The sequence below is a fragment of the Camelus dromedarius genome, chromosome Y, assembly GCF_036321535.1.
Source record: "Camelus dromedarius isolate mCamDro1 chromosome Y, mCamDro1.pat, whole genome shotgun sequence".
Taxonomy (NCBI): domain Eukaryota; kingdom Metazoa; phylum Chordata; class Mammalia; order Artiodactyla; family Camelidae; genus Camelus; species Camelus dromedarius.
This window is the reverse complement of record NC_087473.1, coordinates 12,551,232-12,576,240: the sequence shown is the minus strand read 5'-3', so window position 1 is coordinate 12,576,240 and position 25,009 is coordinate 12,551,232. Positions and strand designations below refer to the sequence as shown.

At 34.5% G+C, this 25,009-nt stretch overlaps 1 protein-coding gene across 1 annotated transcript; it reads right to left on the bottom strand.

Moving 5' to 3' along the window:
• Positions 1–971: 971 nt before the first annotated feature.
• On the bottom strand, positions 972–23,592 carry LOC135320440 (eukaryotic translation initiation factor 2 subunit 3, X-linked-like). Its single transcript, XM_064483556.1, has 12 exons — positions 23,514–23,592; positions 22,878–22,941; positions 22,141–22,268; positions 21,899–22,020; positions 19,117–19,211; positions 16,963–17,121; positions 15,864–15,998; positions 9,295–9,389; positions 8,897–9,041; positions 7,813–7,982; positions 6,276–6,448; positions 972–2,732 (listed from the first exon to the last, which is right to left on the bottom strand). The coding sequence occupies exons 1-12, from the start codon at positions 23,580–23,582 to the stop codon at positions 2,669–2,671; spliced, it is 1,419 nt and encodes a 472-aa protein (XP_064339626.1). The 5' UTR covers positions 23,583–23,592; the 3' UTR covers positions 972–2,668.
• Between the last annotated feature and the right edge of the window lie 1,417 nt (positions 23,593–25,009).

Below are 25,009 nucleotides of genomic sequence, written 5' to 3'. Positions count from 1 at the left end.
GGAGTGAGAGAGGAAGGTTGACAAGAGTACATAAACTTCTCATCTTCACTTTTTCCACTTCAAAATCTAAAATCTACCATGTCTTGGACTTATTTGTGCACCATTTAGAAGTAAATTGAAATTTAGAGACCCCTCTTTGTGAAACATAACGTAGAATCCAAATAATTGATCACCCACTGTTACCATTACTAGTACTAATATACTTCATATGTTACCATTGTCCTTTTACTTAATTTTGTTTGGGGACCTTTAGTTCAACTGTTACCCACATAAAAGTTGGCTGTACTTCGGACAGAAAGAGGCCATTGACAAATACACAAGAAATCACCATCCTAAGTACTATTTTCACTATTCATGACTTTTCAGAGAAAGTAATAAGAAATGATAGTAAATGCTTTTTTTTTCCTTTCATGATTATCTTCTGAAATAACTAAATCATCCCAACCCAGTCCATATTCCCATATTTAGATCCTTCCATACCCATGAATAATCACAGAATAAGCAGTCAAAGTTTTACTCCCTATGCTTCAATTGCATGTCTTTCATATAAAAATAATTCAAAAACTCAGTATTACTGAATTTTTAGAAAAGATTATGTTAAAAGAACTCTACATTCTTTCCCAGTGACCTTACTATGGGCCAAGCACTACTCTAAATATGGAGCTTATGATCTGTAGCAGATCTTAAAGTGATTTGTTAGTAAAGAACCAACAAAACATCATTGGTTATGTCCCAGTTATGCTTTAGAAACCAAACTTAAAAGTGCTTTTGCTCATGGTATCCGTGTGCTCACAAATAAAAATACTCTGATCTTCTATGGAAATAATAAATTTCTACTCCCAAATGGTTTATTTTACTTCTGCCTAAAATTACAGTTGAAACCAAAGGCCAAAGATTAAAAGGTAAGCTAAGGAGGTACTAACCAACATTATGCTATGTAGCTATACTAATAACAGATATTATTAGCCAAAAACAGTATTATAGATATTTATTTCATTAAACTGAAAGATGCACTTTGTCCATTTTGCCTGTATTTACTCTCAAATGTGTAAGGCAAAGACTGTTAACCATAAAGGGAAACTGAGGTATCCTCCATCACAGAGGGAAATTCTTACAGTAATAAAATAAGTATTAACATAACAAGAAGGTAAAATATAGTAAAAGAACAAGTAATACAAGTACAGGAAAAAAGTGAAAAAACAAAAAGCTTTTGAATGACACATTATGAAGCTTTATCTCACTAGCAAATATAAAATCATGTCATCCAATAACTGGAAAATATATAGTCCAAGAAAGGCATGTGAGTTCACGGTTAATTCCAATTCTGTTACTTATTAGCTGTCAGACTTGAACAAACTTATCTTCCTTGTGCCTCAGCTCCTTCAATGGTAAAAAGCGATGACAATAGTTTCCTTAATGAGATTTTGTGACAAATTACTATCTATAAATTAACAGAACACTGCAAAGCACAACCAAACTACTCAATAAATGTGTAATAGTCAAGGTGGGTTTTTTTGCAGTCATAGGTTAGATTATGGGAATTCTTAACACAAAATTTATGGTAGGACTATGTCCCAATAGAGTAAATGTTAATACTGCATTTACATTTTTTAAAAAATATAATCAATATTGCAAAACATTTAAGACTCTCAATCTATAATATCTCAAATTTTCAGTTTTTAAACATGACAGACTAGTGAACAATTCAGTGTATGTGAGCCAAGAAAAATAAATCACTAAATACTTCCTTTGGCAAATTGCTTATTTTATCAGTATCTTGCTCTTTTTTTTTTTCAAATGTGGATTAAAATAACATACCCATTTTGATAACTATCAGTAACTTCAAGTGAATATTTTAAGAATAAAAAATTCTTGCTACTTGTTAGAAAATAATTACTAATATGAGAATGCATTTTTCTAACCATATCAACTGAACATTAGGATAAAATATAAAATAAGAAACAAAAGGTTCTCTGTTACTTATCTAAGATTATTTCATAAAAGTGTCTTTTCAATTTGGAAAGACTTTCAGGATTAACAAGTGAGAACAGCATATCACAGTGCAAGGGTTAGGTAAAACTGGTTTAAGCTTCCTGTGTTCCCGTCTAGGAACAGAGTAAAAGGAAGAAAAGGTTTGTCTATGTAAATAAGTACTTACACTCTAAAGGGACAATTTACTCTAAACTTACTGATTTTTATTCTAAATTTTAAAGTGAAGGCAATAAGAAGTATGGAAAAAAAAAAAGGGACCTAGTTTCAAGGACATTTTGTGTCTTCCAGTTTTGACTGGGGCAACAGCCATTCAGGCTCAGACAAATTCAAAGATGAATCATGAAAAAATAAGAGAAAAATTATATTACAAACAGGTTCAGTGGTATGTATGCTATAGCAAAAGCTGGCTTTAATAGCAATTTTATTTCAACAGATGCAAGATTTGACTACTTAGCAATAATCAATTCTGCTAAAATGTGGATTAAATCTTACCAATATGCCAATTCCGACATTTACTGTATATCCTATTATTTAACTAGTTGAGGCTATGTTCAGAACAGGAAGTTGAAAATAACCTTACAGCTTTTACTAAAGTAATTCCCCAGTATTGCTTTGAAATTATACTCCTAGGTTGTTAAGGAAAATTCTTCCAAATGTATTATTTAACTGACAATCTTCAGTCATCATCTACTGTTGGCTTGATGGTTACTCCTCTTCTTATTTGACCCCAACCAATTAAACTGTAAAGTGAAAATAAAAGAAGATGTGAATTTTAAATACGTTTCAGTACAATTAATACAAAATCTAATACAAAATCCTGATATAACTGATCTTACTCTACTCTTCCTAAATTCAAACTTATTCCCATGAGATGTTGTTCTATAAAAAAGGATCCATATTACCTTCTTAGATTCTTAGAGCCTTATATATGGGTTTTGGCCAAGATGAATGACAGAGAAGCAAACAAGGAGGTGCTATCATAAATAATGCTCATATTTTCTTTAAAAATACCTACTTATTCAAAATGAGGAAACAAGAGCACTTCAGGTTCTGACAAGGAATGATGCCAATGGACACATCAACTTAATTTAAAAAATCTCATTATCAATCATTTACTCTTGAAAAATGCCTCTTTCATAGCACCTTATCAGATTATAATGGCTTTAAAGGGAAATAAGAGAAGAGAAAGAAAGGAAGAACTAGAACAGATAATCTACAAACATAATAGTCTCAACAGGAGAGGGACCAAAGTTCCCTGGAATCAATGACCAGACTGGATTGATACCTCAATTTTACCTTCTAGAACAAAAGCCACCACTCACCCCACAAAAAGGGATAAAAACAATTCTAAAGAATATAATAGAAGAACAGTTAGCTAAAACAGAGGACTTGAGTCTGCAGAACCTTGTTTTACAGAACCAACAAATAAACAATATATTGACCAAAGAGTTTTGAGAACCTGCAGCAACCAAGCAAATGTCCAACAAAAAAAGCTACACTCAAATGGAAAGGAAATTTTGCGGCATTTCACTCATCTAGTGCAGCACAGCCAAGAGGAAGCCAACCAATTCCCAGTTCCTCTTGTAAGACAGAAGGGAAAGAGAACTTGTTTTCAAAGTTCTGGCTTCTCTAGGGGCTGCTCAAGGAAAACTAAGACATATAAAATAGTTGTGTAAATGGAAAACCTGGAAAAAAGAATACATCTCCAGGGAAGATGCATGCCCAGAAAGGCCTGAGAAGATCATAAGCCTTCAAACTGGGTTGGTTATTGAAGGTCTTCTCCTTCATGAAGTCAGTTTTCAAAGAAGGGGAGAGGCGGTTTTTTTTTAATGCCCAACTTTAAGTAAAAGATCACAAAGCATACAAAGACATGGGGAAACATGAACATGTCCCATACAAGAGAACAAAATAAATCCCTAGATACCAATCATAAAGATATACAGGTCTTGGGTTCACTTTAAAACAACTCTCTTAAACATTTTCAAAGAGCTAAAGGATGACAGATATCTAAAGAAAACAAAATGATTTATGAACTAAGTGAGAATTAAAGAGAATTCATTAGAAAAAACTAAATAGAAACGCTGAAGTTAAAAAAACAAGGACAATTAAAAAATTCACTAGTTTAATAATAGCAGATTGAAACACTATCAGAAAATAGATAATGTATCTTGAAGATAGGTCATCTGAAACTGAGTCTAAGAAGGAAAATAAAACAGTTAAGAAACGTAAAAAAACATCAACTGAAGGACTTATGGACACTGGGAGGATGCAACACAGGTGTCCCAGGAGGAGAGAGTGGCAGACAGCTTATCTAAAGAAATATTAACAAAACCGAGAAAAAAAGCTCATGAATAAACTTACAAAGCTCTGAACACTACAACTACATTAACCATAGAGAACAGTATTAAGATACATAGTGATCTGCCTAAGTCAAAGACAAAGGTAAAAGAGACTCTCTATATATAGGAGCTTCCATAAGAATTATCAGTGGACTTCTTAGTACATACTTTGCAGGTAAGAGGATAGTAGGATGACATACTCAAAAGTGCTGAAGGAAAAAAAAAAAAACTACCAAAATAACTATCAGCCAAGAATACTGTCTTGAAAAACTGCTTTCAAAATGAAGAAATTGAGACTATCACAGACAAAAGCTGAGCAAATTCATTATCGCTGTAGCTGCTTTTAAAAAAATGCTAAAGAAAGTCCTTCAAGTTGAACTTAAAAGATAACATACAGCAATAGAAAGCTATGAAAATAAAGACAAATATACAAATAAAGTAACCTGTATTATTTAATTTTGGTGCACAGAATCTAAATAACAAAAACATAAAAAGGTAATGATAAATTCATGAAAATGAACATATAATATGCAAAGATATAATGTGTCACATCAATAGCTGTAAGTACATGAACAGATGTTTAAAGAGTAATCTATTGTATGTGACTGAAGTTAAGCTGTTATTAGTTCTGAATAAAATAGTTTAATGTTAAAATGTTATATGTAATCCAATGGTTACAACCACCACCACCACCACAACAAACCTAAAGAATATACACAAAAAAGTAACAGTCAGGTTATTTCCAAATAATACAGCAACAAAGTTGAAGAGAATTCCATTGGCCACTGTGGGTAATGAGCATCAAAATAAAAACAAGCAGTAATGGATCATAACCTACTGACCAAAACAGACATCTCTGAGTCCACGTTACAGTATCTAAATAAGCAAATAAATAGAAGAGAGGAAATGCCAAATGATAAACATAAAGAAGTAGTACAGAATTATGATATCCCCAGAGTTAAGATCATCATCAGTTCAAGGAGGAACAGTCAAGTGAGGAAAAGGGAGACAACTTGATGAGAAGCATGGTATTTGTACAGTCTTAAGGGTCCTCCCATAGTCTATTTGTTAGGGTGCAAGCATAAAAAGAGAAACTTTTAACAAAAAAATCAGGTGCCTCAATTGCATAAACCAAAATTAACCTCACCAATTAGGTGCAGCCAGATATTGTGTGCCTTTGTGATTTCTGGTAAGGACAAAACAGAAACACACAGCATTCTGGCCTATAATACACAACCTAACTCTAATAAGATGAAATTTAAATTGGGGGAAATTCTATACAATAACTAACTTGCATTATTTAAGTATCATTTCATGTTAAAATAAAAAAAACTTTTAAAAGTTCCATATTAAAGAGGCCATGGGATCATGAAAAGGAAAGGTAATCCTGGGTTGGAGCAAGAAAAATGCAAAAACAACACTGTTCAGGGAGGTGACAAATTAAAAGAAGTAATGCAGGTTTTTGTATTTTATCAATGTTAAAATTCTTAAACTAGCTGTCTTAAAGAATATCCTTATTCTTAGGAAATATATTTCATACTGAAATATTAAAACTCCAGTTATGCAACCTACTCGGCTGTCTAGGAAAAACTAAGATGTATGATTATACATGTGCTCATGTAATAATATGAATACTGAATGTTTATGAAAAGTTAAAGGAAACTAAAATATTGTGTCTGAATTGTTTGAATTTATATGTATTCTGTCTGAGACTAAAGGAAAGCAAGGTGCAGTACCTTAACTAAAAGTGATCTGTAGCTTTACAGGTCAATGTTAGAGTATAGATTTCACTGATCCAAATAGATAGCTGAGAATTAAAATCATTAGAACCGCCTGAATTCAAGGAAAAGTATATTTTTGTGTGTAAATCTACCATCACGAACTAACACTACAAGAAAATGTGCTGTTTTCCTGACTACTAAGTGGCAAAACTGACAAACTTACCGCCAGTGTTTCTCAACTCTTCGGCTAAGGGCAATCTTTTCTCCTACTTCTGTGCACACAGGATTAGTGAGAACTATTTTACCCAAATCAGCCTTGACTGCACTAACTCTTCCTCCTGTTGAAAGGGATCCTATGTTCACCATAAGCACTTCGTTCTTAGATAGCTTTTGCACCTAAGGAAGTAAATTAAGAAAAGAATAAACTCTTAAATCAAGCACATGCTTTCCAAAATAAAGTGAGAATTTACCAAATAATGCTGGAAATAAGTAAACTATGAAGAAAAAAAATTCTCCAAGGATTACATTATAATGGAATTTGTAGCATATATACCCTACAGATGTCAAAATAAAACATTATTTAGCACATACTGAATACACACAAGGTCTAACTCTAAACCATGTAGTACAGTATAGATTAATCAATGAAACTCAAAATTTTGAAGAGATTTATGGCAAAAAGAATTGACAAAATCTCCTGTAAAGGGCAATAAGAGAAGAACACATACACACTATATAATTAAGTGGGTTATGAAGCTCTAATTCCATTCATGTAAACTAACTAGGCATTTACAGTTCCTGGCCTCTGTAAAACTGGATAACATGTACTATATGATTATTAGCTATCATACTGTCTGTTGTTGTTGCTTACATTTACAGCCTTCTGATAAAATTCACATCAGTATTTTTAAGGGATTCATGTTTCATTAAAAAAAGTCAGATAGTAAGAAAAATAAGTGTTCAAAGAACTCCAAATAATGAACATTAAGTTTTATAAGCACAAAAGTCACACTCAAAATAATTTCTTTCCTATTGCTTTTTCATGACAATTTTTTGCTAGTATAAAGAAGACTTTATGACCATATACACACAGAATTTTCAATAATGTAATGAGAAGAATATAATCATTCCAAGGTTGCATACATGAAAGAAAGGTAAAAATTTAAGCACTGTTATCAACCAGTAGAAGAGCCTAAGGAAAACTGAAGAATGGAATCTGATAGTAAACATGTGATACAGAAGAGACTTTGTTACTATAAAAATCCCAGTGTATCATTCTTTTGCCAACTAGTATCTCTTTCTCCCTAACCAGTATATCTTTAGCTCTTTTAATGTCAAAATACGTATTACGCATCTCATTCCTTTTTAAATGGCATTTTCCCTAGAGCTGTTTAAAATAGTAACTCTGAAGTGAAATTGCTAGGATGGTTTGCACACGTAAATATGAAATGTAAACTTTCTCAAAATTGTAAATGTTTATTTCCATGCAACTTTGCTAATAAAATCATACTTTTTTTTTTTAAGTTACACATACACTAGAAAGAGTAAGCCTTTGTAATATGCGACATAAAACTTTTTTCTGTTGAGAAAAACCCAACTCTGCCTTGGTTTACAGCTTGCTATTACACAGAATATTCCAAAGTATTCACTTTTTTTTTTTTTTTTTTTTGGTAATTCTGTTGTGACGACAAAGGAATGAAATAAAACTGGTTTGAAACATCATGATTTGTCTGTGTTTCTGAATTATAAACAGTATTTACTTTTGCTGCTTTTTTGTCTCCTTCTGTGCGTACGCCAAGAAGCCGTCTGAGTAGGAAATAGGAAATTTCCAATTCTGTAAAGATCTCTGGTAAAGCTCCAACTGCACCAAGCACCTGCCCCACCATTCGATCAGCCCGGCACAAAGTGGGGTCAATTTTGGTTCCAACTCCTAATATACAATAAGATATTAATACATACTCCAAAACTGGTATTTTCTAAAATGTCCACAGATGTAAAATTAGTCAAATCATACTGTATCTATATATTTCAACCCAGTTAACTCATACCATGTAACAGCTACACAATCAAAATTCCATAAAATTCCTAATTAAAATCCCTGCTTTATCAAAAACTACAGAAACAGTGGAAACAAGTTAAGTGTTGTGGAAAATTAAATAATAAAAAGATCCTCTTGATTTAAGTTATAAATAAAGGAAAATGAGATACCTGCTTAGCTCAAAATGAATTTCATTTAATAAGATACTCGGTCTTAATAAATACTGAAAAGCGCAGTCTGTAGTGTTTACTTTACAGAAATATAATGGATAATTTTTAACGCCGACTGGCAGATATTCAGGGTTATAATTACACCATTCTACCTAGCTGTTTGTACATTCATGCAGTAAAAAGTTACAAGAAAATGTTCTCCGAATTTTCTTGTTCAATAAATCAACACATTTAAACAAAGCAAAAAAAACCACCCACAATCATAGGTAGAAAAGCAAACTTTAGGCAACTTTTCATTTGTAAGAATTTATAGGAAAAGCAACAAAGAACAATGTAAATAAAAAGAGTATAATGATATATTTTAAATGTTAAATCAGAAAACTTTGTTATTGTTAACCTATGCATGAAACCAAAATGTATTCTTTACATACAAACGTATTCTTTTTAACAAACATAAAAGTCATTTTACAATCTAGAACCAACAATTCAACTACTTGTCTCCAGGTCAATCTAGCTTCTCTATATTCAGTTAAAATATCTAAGCAGAGATACAAACTCTTAGATAATCCATTTCACTACAAAAAGTAACATAAATAGGTACTAACAAAAGTTCATGGATGTAAGTGAAATCCTTACCAATAAGACCCCCAGGAGCAGCGTACTGAAGGTCATTGTGTTCCGCAAAAAGTGACACAATTTTGGAAAAGATTGGTTTACACATTAGTTTTCCTTCACTATCTTTGGAAACAATACCAGGTCTGACTTCTATCTCCTGGCCCACCTGAAACATGTAAATGAGTAATCAAAAATCAAAATCAAAACAGTTATCATTTATGTCAAGTCCTAACTGGCAGATTGCTAAACACAACACTCACTCAACTAGCAATTACTTATAAGATATGTATGAGTTAAACATAAGACACTTACAATACAAAATAATAAACAAAACAATACTGATTTTTAAAATTAATTTTTAGATTTAATTTTTAGCGTATTTTATTTTCTGGTTAAGAAGAGTTCAAAATCAAGTTCACCTTTAATACACCTTTTAAAATACTACCACCAGCCACACCACCTTTAAGGTCATCAACCTCACAGCCAGGTTTGTTGACATCAAAGGACCTAATAACTGGGAAGGGGACAAGGAAGAAAAGAAACCATAAAGCTCATCCTATTATTTTAATTATATATTTATCCAAGTTAACTTTTATTCCTTAACAGAAGTAGCCAGTTAAAATGTATACCTTAGACTTAGGGAAAAGTATTATTCCAATACTTACCATGGTCTTCATTACTGGAAAAATAAAAGTAACTACATCAGTTTTGTGATTATGTTAAGCTTTAAGTATATACTAGGGATTACAATTTTAACTATTACAAAGAAAAGAAAAAGAAACCCTGTTTTGAAGTGAAGCTATCCATTCTAGGCTGAATTATTGCCTCCTTCCCTGCAATTCATACCGAAGTCTAATCCTTGTAGACTTGGTACGTCAGAATGTTACTGTATTTGGAAACAGGGCTTTAAAAGAGGTAATTCATAAAATGAGGCCACTAAGTGAGCCCTAATCCAATCTGACTGGTGTCCTTATTAAAAAAAAGGAAATTTAGACACACAAAAGATACCAGAGGTGCATACAAACTGAGGAATATAATCTGAGGAGAAAGCATCATACATACAGCCCCACAGAGAGAGGGTGGATTTACTCCACTGGTGCATTTGTGAATCTGTACCTCTGGGACTAGCAGACAGTAAGCAGAGTTATGGCCTACCATGGGGGCAAGTAAAGGTATTTATAGCAGGCTGGTGTACCGTACCATATCGTACGTGGAGGCGGGCTGGGGTTTGTACTGACCCTGTGGTCTACCATGGATTCAGGTGTGTGACTGCATGCTTGCCATGGTGGGTCTAAACGCCTGATTTTGGCAGATCTGCACTGGTAGTTCCTGGGGCTTGGAACCTGGGGGACACCAGAGCAGATGCAGACATTCCCATAGATAAGGCAGGGACAAAGGCAGCATCAAAAAAGAGTGCTTTATAAGCCTGCATAACAAGTGACAGACAACACCACCGAGGGCACTTTCCAGTGGACATCTGCAGAGGTATACTCAGTGACTCTTCTTCCCAGCTGAAGCGCTCCAACCCTGCCTACTAAACACCACAGCTTAGAAATGGGTCTAAAAGCCTCTATTCCAGCAACAGGGAAGCTGACCCAGCCCCTGTAAAGGTTGTGACAACCACAGAACAAAAACTGGGTCAACAGCAACAATCAGGTCAGGCTCTGAACAACACCAACCACACCCCCAATCAAAGAGATGACACCCAATGCAGAAAGACATATCATCCATCCATACTAAGAACAGCCTTCCAACAAAGCTATTAGACATATACAGTCTACACAGGAACACTCCCACTTTAAATAAAAACAAAACAAAAACTAAAATAGCCCTTCAAGACCACAGTAGATAACTGATACATTTAAATCCATAGAGCCAGAGAAATAAAAGTAAAGTGAAGAAGCAGAGGAACCACTCCCAATTAAAAGAACAAGAGAAGTCTCATGAAAGAAAGAAAAATGAGATAGACCTTGACAATCTACTATAATAATGATTTCAAGAAGGGGGTGATAAAAGCACTGAAGGAAATCAGAGAGACTATGAGTAGAGACAGAGAATACTATAAAAAGGAAATACAAACTATAAAGAGGAGACAATTAAAAACAGAAAACTCAATGGCTGGTAAGAGCCAAGCTAAAGGCAGTCAAAAGCAGACTAGACAATGCAGAGAAAAAAATAAGTGACACAGAAGACAGGATAACAGAAGTCATCCAACAGAACAGCAGACAGAAAAGCAAATAAAAACTAATGAAAGCAATATAAGGGACCTATGACATAATATAGAGGGTACCAACCTGCACATAATAGGTGTGAGTCCAAGAAGGAAAAGAAAGAGAAAAGGTGATTGAAAAGGTACACACTGGAAGAAATGATGACTAAAAATTTCCCAAACCTAAAGAAAGAGACAGATATTCAACTACAGGAATTCCATAGGGTCCCCAAGAAGAAGATCCTAAATAGACCTACAACAGGACATACTATAATTAAGATGGCCAAGGTTAAAGATAAAGAAACTATTCTAAAGGCAGCAAGAGAAAAATAAAGAATTGGCTACAAGGGAACCCACATAAGGTTTTCAACTGATTGCTCCACACAAACACTACAGGCCAGAAGGGAGTGGCAAGATATATTCAAAATTCTGAATGAGAAAAAGCTGCAACCTAGGTTATTTTATCAAGCAAGGCTATCCTTTAGAATAGAAGAAGAGATAAATAATTTCACACAGAAGAAAAAACTGAAAGAATTCAGCAATACTAAGCTTACGTTAGAAGAAATATTGAAAGTTCTACTCTAAACGGAAAAGAAGTAGGATGCAATAGAAAGAAGAAAACCATAATTGGAAAGGTAATAACTACCATGAGTTGTAAGAGATAAACACGAAGATGTAAAAGAGGTCATGAAAATCATAAAATGTGAGAGAGGGCAGCAAGAAAATGTAGGATTTTTTTTCATTCTTTTTAGGATGTGTTTGAGTCTATACAATTATCAGTTTAAAGCAAACAGATACTGTAAGGGGTTAACATACTTGAAAAACCAGGTAACCACAAATCAAAAGCATACAATAGTTAAAAAAAAAAAAAAGAAATGAAGATAATACAAAAGAAAATTATGAAATCACAAAAAGAATAACAAAAAGCAAAAGAACTAAGATGAAGTATTAAATCAACTGGAAAGTAAAGTTGAAAATGGCAATAAACATAAATCTATCAATTATTACTATAATTGTCAATGAACCAAATGCTGCAATCAAAAGACAAGAGTGGGAGACTGGATAATACAATACAAGCCTACAATATGCTGCCTACAAGAGACCCACTTCAGAATGAGGGATTCAAAGTGAGAGGATGTAAAAGGATATTTTATGCAAATGGAAATGACAAGGTAGGAGGAGCAATACTCGTATCAGACAAAATAAACTTTAAAAAAGAAGTCATAAAGAAAAGTAAAGGACACTATATAATGATCAAAGAGCAATACAAGACGAGGTTACTACAGCAGTTAACAAATATGCACCCAATACAGGAGCACCTAAATACATTAAGCAAATACTAACAGACATAAAGGGAGAAATTGATGGGAACATAATTATACTAGGAGACTTAAACACTCCATTAACATCCTTGCACAGATCTTCCAAAAGAAATCATAAGGCAACGGAGATACTAAGTGACACAATAGAACAGTTGGTCTTGACTGATACTTTTAGGACTTTATAACCCCAAAAAACCATATTACACATTTTTTTCAAGTGTACATAGAACATTCTCTAGGACAGACCACATACTCAGGCACAAAAGAAGTCTCAACAAATTTTAAGAGGATAGAAATTACTTCAAGCATCTTCTCTGACCACAATGCCACGATACTAGAATGATAATAGAAATCAACCACAGAAAAACAAGTGAGGAAATAAACTAAACAACATGCTACTATTTCAAAAAAAAAAAAGGGGGGGGGGTCAATGATGAAATCAAAGAAGGACTTAAAAAATACCTTGAGACAAATGACAATGAAAACAGAACCACACAAAATCTAGGGATAGAGCAAAAGCAGTTCCAACAGGGAAGTTCACTACGATATAGGCCTACCTCAAAAAACAAGAACAATCTCAAATAACCAACCTAACTTGACAACTAGAAGAATTAGAAAAAGAACAAACAAAATCTAAAGTCAGCAGAAGAGAACAAGTAATAAAGATCAGACAGGAAATAAATAAAATAGAGATTAAAAAAATAGAAAAAAAAATCAAACTGAGACGGTTTTTTGAAAGAGTAAATAAAACTGACAAACCTCTGACCAGGCTCATCAAGAAGAGAAAAGAGAGAAGACACAAACAAAATAAGAAATGAAAATGGAGAGACACAACCAAAACCACAGAAATACAACAAAAAAAAAAAAAAAAAAAAAAAACATAAAAGAATACTATGAACAACTACATGGAAATAAATTCAACAACTTAGAAGAAATGGACAAGTTTCTAGAAAAATACAATACAAAACACTGAATCCAGAAGAAACAGTTCATTTGAACAGACTAATCACGAGAAATAGAATCAGTAATGAAAAACCTCCCTGTAAACAAAAGTCCAGGACCAGAAGTCTTCACTGTGGAATTCTATCAAACATACAAACAACTCACATCGATCCTTCACAAATTATTCCAAAAGACTGAAGAGGAGGGAATTCTCCCCAAACTCATTCTATGAAGCCACCATCACTCTGATACCAAAGCCAAAGACACTATCAAAAAAAAAGAAAACAACAGGGCAATATTACTGATGAACACAGACGTAAAAATTCTCAACAAAATATTAGCAAACAGAATCATACAGCACATAAAAAACATCATACACCATGATCAAGTGGGGTTCATCCCAGGGACACAAGGATGGTTCAACATACACAAATCAATCAATGTAATACATCACAACAACAAAGAAAGGACAAAAACCACGTGATCATCTCAATAGATGTAGAAAATGCTTTTGATAAAATTGAACACCCATTTATGATAAAAACTCACCAAAGTTGGTACAGAGGGAACATATTTCAACATAATAAATGCTATATATGACAAACCTACATAAGCACAGTATTCAACAGTGAAAAACTCAAAATCTTCCCACTAAAATCTGGGACAAGACAAGGCTGCCCACTATCACAACTCTTATTCAACACAGTCTTGGAAGTCCTGGCCACAGCAATCAGGCAAGAGAGAGAAATAAAAGGGATCCAAGTTGAAAAAGAGGTAAAACTGTCACTATATGCCAATGACATGGTACTACATATAGAAAACCCTAAAGGCTCCACATAATAACTACTAGAGCTAACAAAAGAATTCGGCAAGGTAGCAGGATACAATAACATAAGAAAATCAACTGCATTTCTTTACGCTAACAACGATGTATCAGAAAAGGAGAGTAAAGAAACAATCCCTTTTAAAATTGCATCCAAAAATATAAAATACCTAGGAACAAATCTGACCAAGGATATGTGTGAATGGCAGAAGACCTAAACAAGCAATTCTGCAATGAAGACATATGAATGACCAATAGGCACATGAGAAAAAGCTCAATATCACTAATTATCAGAGAAATGCAAATACAATGAGGTATCACCTCACATCAGTCAAAATGGCCATCACTCAAAAGCCCACAAACGATAAATTCTGGAGAGGGTGTGGAGAAAAGGGAACCCTCCTACACTGCTGGTGGGAATGCAGTTTGGTGTAGACACTGTGGAAAACAATACGGAGATTCCTCAAAAGACTAAAAATAAATCTACCATATGATCCAGGGATTCCACTTCTGCGCATATATCCAGAAGGAACCCTAATTCAAACAGACACCTGTGCCCCAATGTTCACAGCAGCACTATTTACAATAGCCAAGACATGGAAACAGCCTAAATGTCCATCAGCAGAGGAATGGATAAAGAAGTTATAGTATGTTTATACAATGGAATACTACTCAAGTATAAAAATAATAAAACAATGCCATTTGCAGCAACATGGATGGACCTGGAGTTTGTCACTCTAAGTGAAGCAAGCAAGAAAGAGAAAGATAAATTCCATATAAAATGACCTATATGTGGAATCAAAAAAAAAAAAAGATGAACTTATTTACAAAAGAGAAACAGACTCACAGACATAGAAAACAAACTTATGGTCACCAGTGGGGGTAGGGATGTTAAGGGATAAAGTGGGACTTCTAGATTTGCAGATCCTAACTAATACACATAACAAAATAACAAGTTCACACTATATAGGCACAGGAAACTACATTCAGTATCTTGTAATAACTTACAGTGAAAAAGTACATGAAAATGAATATATGTATGTTCATGTATGACTGAAGCATTATGCTGTACAACACAAACTGACACAACATTGTATACTGAATATACTTCAATGAAAAAAGTATTAAAAAAAACAGAACACTGTCCATAAACATACAGAAAGCTCCAGTGAATTCCCAGAAAGGCTGAAGTCTTCTACAAACTTGTTTTTAAGAAGCACAGACTTAATGAAATTCCATCAATATTGATACTATAAACTTAACGTAAAAGGAACATGAAAATCTTCAATAGTACCTTGAAATCATTTGTACGGGAGTTCTAACATCCTGTTATTGCTTAAAACATTATTTTCCCATAAAGAATACTGTTTTACTCAATATTGTAATATACCATATATACAGCAAAAAAGTTAAACTTCCTATTTTATTTGTCACTGCAAATACAATATCAGAATCAATCTATCTTGATAAAATACATCAATTTTCATTTCACTGCAATGAGTTTAAAATGGAATGCTATTCTTGTTTTTCATAAACTCATTTCCTATTTTAAAATTCAAAAAAGTACATGAAAATTGTAATTTATTATCATCTCTGTGTAAAGATCAATTAATAACAAATACCCTAAAAAGCAAATAAACAATGTGGAAATGCTGAGTCAATAGTTAAAAGTCCAACAGGTTAAGTCCTTACCAATAAGTCGTGGGTCTGAAGTAAAGTCTCTTAGAGGTACTGGAATTTTCTTTACAATATACTCACAGACAACTTCAATATTGTATTTCAGCTGAGCAGAAATTGGAATAATAGGTGCTCCTTCTGCTACTGTACCTGTAAGACAAAATTCAGAAAGATGAAAATTTATCAGTTTTACAGAATGTTTTATAAATAGATTACAGTAGATTACTAAAGTACTTATCCAGACAACTGTTTACAAATGTAAGCAACAAATGGAAAATTATCATCCTGCTTAAAAAGATCACAACATTTTGTTTGTTTTTCCCTCAATTAAGTATCAAGTAAGATGTTAATGGAACAGACCAAATAAATTTTACAAGCATAACTTCTCCCTTTCTTTATTGTTTAATCTAGCTAATAAAGTCAGCCTTTCTAACAAGTAAAAAAGACAATAACATGCATCAAAAATAACATGCATCAATCAGGTCTTGCCCAAAATGAAAACGTAACGTTTAGATAAAGGAACACTAAATATTAAAGAAATCACTGTCACCTGCATTTCTGGAAACAGATACTCAACGAGAAGAGTTAGAATAATTACAAAACAAATCAACAAGTAAAGACACTCATTCATTTTACTACCACTGGGAAAGAGTTTTTAAAACATACGCTCACTGTGGCAACACATATACTAAAACTAGAATAAGACAGAGAATATTAACATGGCCCTAATTTCAACGACACAAAAATATGGTGTTCCATATTTTCATTATCACTATAAAAAAAGTTGTTATATTGTTTAAAATTTTGAAAATACAATGTGCTTACATTTAGAAAAGAAAGGAAACCCAATTGGTAACATTCATAGACGATAACTTCTACCTAACATGTATGTTTGTACATCAAACTTAGGGACAAATTCGTTGCTTCTATCAGATAGCTGGCTAAAAGCAACAAAGACACTAAGCAGTACGGAGAGAGAGGACTTATAACTCATAAATTCACATTGTTTTTGAAAATTACATTAAGATAACTGGATTAAATGCTTCTCAAAGTGAATTGCATTAAGATAACTGGATTAAATGTTTCCCAATATTTACTATTACCACATTCTTACCTTGTACAAATGCAAGGATCTGTTCACACTGTTCCTTAGCCTGACTTTCTTTAACCAAATCAATTTTATTTTGTAGAATCAAAATATGTTTTAGCTTCATAATTTCAATGGCAGCCAGGTGTTCAGAAGTCTGAGGTTGAGGACAGGATTCATTACCAGCTAAATAAATGATGATGAATAAAACACAAACAAGATGAGCAGTAAGAATTAGCTGGGTCCTAATAAAGAGACCTCTGGGTGTATTAAAGCAAACTGCTGGGTACCATTGCTAAATGTCTTTGCGTACCTGTTTTAACTCTATGACAGACTTCTCTGGATATTCCCAGATTTTTAACCTCTATTTCTGGCCCTAAGCACAAAAATGGTTCAATGAACCCCATATTCTGGCATTCACATTCTTATGAAATCCTTTCCTTTAAATGTGGAACGCATCTAATGATTTACTTGTAACGAAAAGAATATTGTTCTCAATTTAAGGTTACAAATACTCTGGCTTCCAACCTGGAAGCTCTATGTCTCTCTCAAAACAACAGATTTCATGTCATAAAGGAGAGACAGGAAACAAGAAGAGGCTCCTATGAGGAGAAATCAAGATCTGAGTGAACTTTAAAAACCAAACTCTCCAGTCCCAGACAAGTCCTGGTAACTGCAGTCCCTGTTGACAGATGACTATAACTTCATGAGACCTAAGCAAGAGACAAAAAAACTCCTTAGCCACACAAACAGCAATTGAATGTTTGTTACTCTAGCTACTGCATTTTGAGATATGTTGTTACATAGTAACAGATAACAAATATAGCTATTCATTAACAAAATGTAAAAACACTATCTGCCAAAATAACAATGTTTCATAAAAAAGTATGTTTTGTCTAGGTCCCCAATAATCATCTCCCCCAAGTTATGATGCTGCTGCCTTATACCATACCTACTTGGCATGTTTGTTGAATTGAAAAGTATAGCCTTATACAGTAAAGCATTTTGCCTTGCCTCAGAAGAAGTCTAGTCCTTGCCTTAGGCTTCTAGAACCCATTCCTTATTTAAGATATATTCTTGTATCTTTTATATATAGTATCTTGAAACCTTCTCATTATCTTTGATATTAATATCTTTATTCAGGGCAGGAGGTAACTACAGAAAATCTTTACTTTAGAGTGAGGCTGTTCCTCTTGATAGTCTTCGAGAGGCTGGCCATGCCAGAAAGACCAACCATGTGATTTACAGTGGAGGATTGGGGAGATGAGGTCTCTGTTTGGAGACTAAAATCAACCACATGGGTAATTAATCACTCATACCTATGAATGGAACCTCAATTTAAAAAAACCCCTGTACAACGAAACTAAGGCAAGCTTCCTTGTTAGCAGAATTTCACATGTAAAGTTACAGTTATACCACGACAGTAATCCCTGCCTTCAAGACGACAATGGACGGTTCATGTCTGGAATTCTCTTGGACTCTACCTTATATGTATATGTCTCTTCCTCTGGCTGACCTTAATTTTATATCTTTTCCTGTAATAAATTACAACTGTGAGTTTAACATTTTCCCAGTAAGATCTGTAAGTCTTGTAAGTTATGAACCTTAAGGATGATTTAAGGAGCATCCTGAATTTGCAGTTGCTATCAGAAGCAAAGTGATCTTGTGTGGAAAGATTGCTCTCCAGCTTTACATTTGGCCCTAAAATTCATGTTGTTTCTAAAAACAGAATCTCAACAGCTCACAAAAGCAAGCACAATCCTAGCTTTGAAAATTTCCACACAGCTCTTGACTTCAGCATTTCACACAAATGACATGTGGATCTAAAAACAGCTCATTATGTCAAAGCTGCAGTGTACAGCACAGAAACATTTGAAAAATACCACCCCCCCAACACATACTCCTATACAAAAAAATTCTGAGTAAGACAGTAAGAAAAAATGCACCGTTCTCTTAAAAATAAAATTTCCCAATACCTTTATAAGAATTTTCACAAGATACCAGCCCCAGGTTCACCTTTATTTAGTATTTCATGATAGCTGGAAGGTGACCACGTGTATTAACTTGGATGATCTGTTAGTTCTCTTTTACAGCCATTAGAGACCCTAGTTCTCCTTTAGATATTCCACCCGGGACTGGCTCCATAGAAGTATTTTTCAAACCAATTCTGATGTTATTTACCTATTAATAGAAGAGCTGCATCCATCACTGCTGCACCATTCAGCATAGTAGCCATCAAAATATCATGGCCAGGGCAGTCAACAAAGGAAACATGTCTAATAGTCAAGAAAAAACAACCAACTTTAAGATGAATTAGTACTTACCACACAAGTCAGACTTCCTAAAAGTTAAATGTTGTTGAAAGAAATTGTTGCTGCAAATGGCTAAAAACTTGATGCTTCCAAAATTTTAAAATGAGAATACACAAATGTTTAAAAAGTATACATTTCTGAATGCAAGGTATTAGGTTTAAAACTAGGCTCTTTTTTTCTTGCCTTTGGGCATTCAATTGAGCCAACAAGAGTTTATATATACAAAAGATACAAAGCATTCTCAAAATTAAACCGTAAGAAACTAACCTAGTTTAAACATAGGTCCAAGACCTAAACAGACACCCAACCAAAGATAAACGAACAGAAAATAATCATATAAAAAGATATCTCACATTGTACATCATCAAGGAAATGCAAATTAAAAAACAAAAAACTCTATTATAATAGCTAAAATTCTAAAGAGACATCACCAAATGCTGCAGGATATGGAACAAGAGGAACTCTCATACATTACTGGTGGGAAAGCAAAAAGATACAGCCATTTTGAAAGCGTTTGATGATTTCTTACAAAATCAATCTATGCTCTTACTATATGACCCAGCAAATGCACTCCTTAGTATTTATTTACTCAAATCAGTTCAAGATTTATGTCCATATATTTAAAAAAACCTGCATGCAGATATTTATAGCAGCTTTACTCATAACTATCAAAACTTAAAAGCATCCAATATGTCCTTAAGTCAGTGAATGAATAAATATGCTGTGATATACATCCATCCAGACACTGAAATACTATTCAGTGCTAAGAAGAAATGAGCTCATTAAAACTTGAAAAGACCTAGAGGAAATTTAAATGCATATTACTAAGCAAAATAAGACAATCTAAGAAGGCTAAATACTGTATGACTGCAACAATTTATTAGCCTGGAAAAGCCAAAACTATGGAGACAAAAAAAAAAAAAAAAAAATCAGCTGCCAGGAGTTACAGAGGAAAAGATGAATACAGGAAATACGGAGGATTTTTAGAGCAAACCACTATCACTGTATAATCATGAACACATGTCATACAACCTTCTGCAAATTAATACAATGTACAACATCAACAGTGAACCTGAAAGTCAACCAGAGACGATGGATGACAGTGATGTATCAAAGTAGGTTCATCAATCTTAACAATGTACCACTGTAGTAGGGTATGTTAAAAATAAGAAAGTGCTAGCTTCAGCAGCACATATACTGAAAAAAAAAAAAAAAAAAAAAAAAAAAAGGCGGCTCTGTGTGTAGGCTAATAGTATATCGAAAAAAAAAAAAAGAATACTGAATGCTCACGAACCTGGATAGAGCTCAAACACATTATACTGAATGGAAAAAGTCAACTTCAAAAGGCAATATATTGTGCATTTAACAAAAAGCTTATAGTAGGATACCACACTAGTGTTTGCCAGGGGTTAGGGATAGAGGAGGAGAATGGAGACATTTTTGAGGTGATGTATTTCTGTAACAGGAAAACAGTGATGTTTATGGAAATCGGCATCGGCATGTGATAAAATAAGACACATGCATACTTGCACTTCATATCAATTCTGAGTTCCTTGTTTTGATGTTATACTGTAGTTTGATGTAACTAGCAGGAAAAATGGGTTAAGAGCATATAGGTCCTCTATTTTATCTTTCCAACTTTGTGACTCTAATTTCAAAATTAAAACTGAAAAACATAGAGCATGGCTGTTGGAAAATGAAAGATAATATTACATGTAAAAAGACAAATAATTCTAGTTACAGGATGCTTACAACAAAAAAGTATGGAGCAATGTATTAGCAATGAACAGATTTTGAGTAATGTTAGTAACAAACCACAACTGTGTTATCAGAATGAGAATTGTTATCTAAAAAAGAAATTTGCTGAAGGATCTCCAGCACCTTGAAAAACTAAGTGAAATTGCCTACCTAATGCAGAGAATCTAGCACTTAAACCACCCAGACCCACACACACCCATACCCACACACACACTATGCCTTAAGAGCTGTTACTAACACTTTCAAAATCTGAATGTTCATGTCCTCATAATACAAACTTTCTTAGGGTAATCCTAATATCTATATATGTTAGACGATGGATATCAGGGTTTTCTTACGAAGAATCAAGACATGCATGACATTCCAAAGATGGGCGGAGAGAAGCCAAAGTGTTAAAAACAGTATCTTTGCTCTTCTCCTAAGAAAAAGAATATCTTTGCTCTTCTCATAAGAAAAAGAGTTTCTTTTTGTTCTTCTCCTATTAAAAAGAATGTCTTTGCTTCTCTCCTATTAAAGAGAGTATCTTTGGCTTCTAAGGAAAAGAAACGAAAGAATCCTCGGGGCAACACAGGGAGGGAGGGACACTAAATATAATGATTTAATTCTGGAACATTAAATCATTTTACATCTGTACATGATTTAGCTTAAATTTAAGTAACTGGCCTTTCAATTTATCTTTGTATCTTTCACTATTCAATAACACACTCAAAAAAGTTATTACCAACTATTGTAAACTGTAAATCTCTTAGCTAGAAAATGTTCAAGGTTTCTTACCCACATTTTGGCAAAAATGTACCCACATCAAACTTAGGTTTAAATCATTGTTCAATATTTCAATTACATAGCTCAACAAGCTTAAGTCAAAACAGTGTGTTTGGCACAAAAAAGATCACCTGACTAGTTTGAAGTTCCCTTTGGTTCCTGGAATGTCTGTGGGAAACTCATCAGGTGTACTACTTCCACAGGATCTGTAGCATTCTGGCCGAGGACAACTTGCATCATCAAGTTTGTAAATCTAAAGTTTCAAGGAAAAGATCGATTTTGACATTCATATTTATTTGCATATTTAACATTCTCATCCATACATTTGACAATTCAAGGAAAATGGTTTCTTCTTCCACAAAATACTCTGTACCTTAGCATTTGCATATCCAAGCTTGATTGTAATATTTCTTTCTAGTTCATTTTTGAATCTGACAGTGTGAACTCCAGAAATAGCTTTTACCACAGTAGATTTTCCATGGGCAACATGACCAATTGTTCCTGCAAAGAACAAAAAGTTTAACTTATTTGCATCCTATTACACCAAACTTTTAAGTACAATTAAAAATACCAAAGGCATAACTCACTGTAAATATTCCAACCTACAACCAATAGTAATTTCATTTTTTCCCTCCACATATCCTTTTCAACACAAAACTTTTTCTGAAACATAATCAAAGATAACTTACCATGTACCTTAAGACTTTCAGAAACCATATTTAGTCTAACATAAGCTATTCAACTTTTTATTAATCTTAAAAAAGATAAGTTCATTCTAAACATTAATTGAAAAACACAAAATTTTGTACACTATAAGCAACTTTCCAGTACTTTGTTCGAGGTTATAGAATACATATGCATATAGCATACTACAATGTTTTCACGTATCTAAGTCTTTCTAACCACCTACTCCTTAACACGGGAATGGACAGCATTCTTTGTTTTCCAACAAATCGAGAAAATGCTTTGCTCATAAGGGCTCAAATCTATTCCTCACATATCTGAATCTTCCTTTAATTCGGTTAACAGCACAAAAAGATTAAAAATCATCATTGTAGAGTAGCCAAATAAAACCTCCAAAGAGATACCAGTTTACGCATTTATTCTTACCTATATTAATTGTGGCTTGCCTACTGATAACTTCGTGTGAAAGTGGAGTCAACCTGGTTACATCCTGAAATGAAACGTTTTAGTTGAAATCACACCAGATACCACAAATCATAACTCTGATTTCACGTTTTTTATCTACAGCTTGTCACCATCTATTCAGCTCTCCACGGTTTTCAAAAAAGTATCTTTCTTGTAGAAAGTATTCCTGAATCTGAATCTTGAGGATAATTTGTTCCAAAAGCCCTTTATACTTAACAAAAGAGACAACAACCATTTCCAGTAACTCTAGAAGATCTGGAAGGCCAGGGTCCCAATTCTTAAAATTAATACCGAGGACAGTGGAAAAAGTCCCTTCCCAGACTGAAAGGTGCTAACACGCGCTTCTATTCAGAGGAAAAGGCCCTAATAGCACTTAACTCAATAGCTTCCCAGCCAAAACCTTCAGAGGATTCGAAGTCCCAAGGTTTCACATCCTCACGCACAACGCAGATCTCGCACATTCACTGCTTATACCACCTAACTCCGGGGCTCCCTTCTAACCCCGGATGAAGATAGCCTGTCACTGCCACGACTCAATGGCTCACTGAAGGCTCAGTTAACTCCTGAGTTAACGCCAATAGTCGAACGAAACCTTACCAAGGTGGCAAGATCCTGGCGAGAAAGATGCGGCTGGCCCAAAGTCACGGCAGCTTCACCTCCCGCCATCTTGCCCGGAGAGAAAGGAAGTCGTCTGGGCGGTTGCCTGGCCGTACGCAGGCCCCCTCGTGCGGGGCGGGGCTGCGGAGACAGGCGGCCGACTAGGACACAGGCCGGGAAGAGGAGAATTACAGTAACAGCACCGGGCTCGCCGCATGGACTTCTTTCCACTTCAGCTTACACAATACCTACAGATAGGATGAAAGTAAAACGTGAGGCAAAGTTTAGGGATCTATTCGTAGCCGACTTCTTAGACATTTGTGCAGGCAATATTGAGGGCATCCCCAAAAAGACCCTTTGTTGGGCGGATGGGGCAACCCGGAAGAGGGCACTGCAAAGAGAGTTGCTATATCTGCTTGTGTGTTGTTGGTCGTGATCGTTTTCTAGAATTTAGGAATCCTGTTTTGAGTATGGAAACCAGCATAAAGGGAATGTTCTTTATTACCAATTTCGATGATTTAATGAGGTGAGGTTGGGTGGAGCCCCGCCGTTCTTGATGTGAGGAGGCTGCCAGCTAAGTTGCTAGCCATTCTTAAGGCACTGTTCATTTGCTGGGAGGCTTATGGGGCGACGGAAAGACGCCTTCCAGGAAAAGGGTGAAGGAAGGGCTTAGTGGCCCAGGTTTGGCAAAAGCAAAGTTCTTACCGTAGCTCTCAGAATTTTAGGACAAGGCTGTGGTCTTAGAGTGCGCTCGGAGTGTTACCACAGTGCCCTGAGTAAGTTTTTGAAAAGCAGATATAAGAAAATGCATTTATTTAAAAGAAATAGGGGGAGTAGGATATAGCTCAGTAATAGAGCTGCTTAGCATGCAGGAGGTCCTGGGTTCAATCCACAGCACCTCCGTGAAAAACATAAATAAACCTAATTGCCTCCCCGCAAAAATTAAAAAAAAAAATTAGGTGAGGGAAATTAGTCTCCCCAAATTAAAAGGAAAAAAAATTTTTTTTAAATAAAGGAAATGTGGAAGAAGAACATGACTTAACCATATCCATATCAGATGTTGAGGCAAGCAAGCAATCAGCCAGTGCAGCCACTCTCTCCCCATCCCCTCTTCCCCTTTTTTGGCACACTGAAAGCATTCAGGTGGGAGGAAAACAGGATACTTGCCCTAAGTAATTAAAGTGCATATCAAAGGGATGATTTCAATAAGCCTAGACTCATATCTCCTGAAAGAAAAGCATTACAAACTTGAGAGAGCTTTTTCTTAATTAGTAGTAATCTTTTGATGTTCTACTCTCTGATTTTTTTTCCCCAAAAAACTGTATATGGTGGCTCCTTCTTACTTCTTCCTAGTAATACCTCAGAGCAATCTGAGAAGCTGTCTTCCCTGTTTAAGTCACCAGTAAGCCTGCTGAATAAAACATAATTCTTAACTTTTAAGTAATGGTTTTCTTTCTTTCTTCATTCCTTCCTCCCCCACCTCCCCCCGGTTTTGT